At 55.5% G+C, this 946-nt stretch overlaps 1 protein-coding gene across 1 annotated transcript; it reads right to left on the minus strand.

Annotated features, from left to right (window-relative positions):
* Window positions 1-6: 6 nt before the first annotated feature.
* LOC111657445 (uncharacterized) lies at window positions 7-870 on the minus strand. The gene is made up of 2 exons (XM_023409623.2): window positions 717-870; window positions 7-563 (listed from the first exon to the last, which is right to left on the minus strand). Exons 1-2 carry the CDS (start codon window positions 836-838, stop codon window positions 167-169), a joined length of 519 nt encoding a protein of 172 aa, XP_023265391.1. The 5' UTR covers window positions 839-870; the 3' UTR covers window positions 7-166.
* Window positions 871-946: the final 76 nt, after the last annotated feature.

The following is a 946-nucleotide window of genomic DNA, read 5'->3' on the forward strand; positions in this document are numbered from 1 at the left end:
CAGGTGTGAACAGGTGTGAGCAGGTGTGAACAGGTGTGAACAGGTGTGAGCGGGCCTGTCCTCTCAGCAGGAAACATCTGTGAGTGACCTGGAGGTTGAAACAGATGTTGAAACAGATGTTCAGGAGAGAAGCAGCTGTAAACAGAGGCAGTTCATGTGGATCAGACTAGTAGTGGTCGAACCCGTTTGTGTGTCTGTAGTGACGGTGTCTGACTCTGGGACCCCCCCACTCCTCCTCAGGTCTGTCGTAGGACTCGTTGGTCCAGCGTGAGGCGTAGCGGGGGGGGGGAGGGGGACCTCTCCTTCTGTCCTCCTGAGGGCCGGGGGCCGGACTCCACCTCGACTCATGGGGGTCGTATCTGGACCTGCTCTCCTCTGGGCGGGGGGGTCTCCTCCACTGACTGTCGGGATGAGGGGGTGTCCATCGGTACGGGTGGAAAGGGGGGGCTCCCATCGGTGGGTGGAAAGGAGGCGGAGGGAGGAACTGCGGCTCGGGGAGAAGGCCGTCGTGTGGGGGGCGATGATGTGAGCGGGGGTTGATTTCTCGTGGAGGGATGGAAGATCTGCAGGAGGAAGGCGGGAAAAGTTGAGAATCCAGATGTGAAGGTTCATCAATATCAAGAAAACTTTATTAGTTCAAAAGGTTTTAAAAGAAGACGTCGACAAACAAACTAAATCTAACTGAAAATGACGTCAGAGAGGCTCCTCCCCCCTACCTGTGGTACCAGGAGTCACTGAAGTGAGGTCGTCTCTCCTCTCTGCTGTCCCAGTCCACTGAGGTGTAACATGGCCGACGTTCAGCGTGACCTCTCCTCGGCTCCTCCTCCGACTCCTCCATCCCCTCGTTACTGTTAGAAACACAGTCAGTCAACATCCTGCAGTCACAACACACTGCAGCATCATGTGAGACAGAGAGTGAGTGAGTGAATGAATGAATGGATGAATG

The sequence above is a fragment of the Seriola lalandi genome, unplaced genomic scaffold, assembly GCF_002814215.2.
Source record: "Seriola lalandi dorsalis isolate HSWRI2012SDOR001 ecotype SW California unplaced genomic scaffold, Sedor1 jcf7180001977757, whole genome shotgun sequence".
NCBI classification, from domain to species: Eukaryota; Metazoa; Chordata; class Actinopteri; order Carangiformes; family Carangidae; genus Seriola; species Seriola lalandi.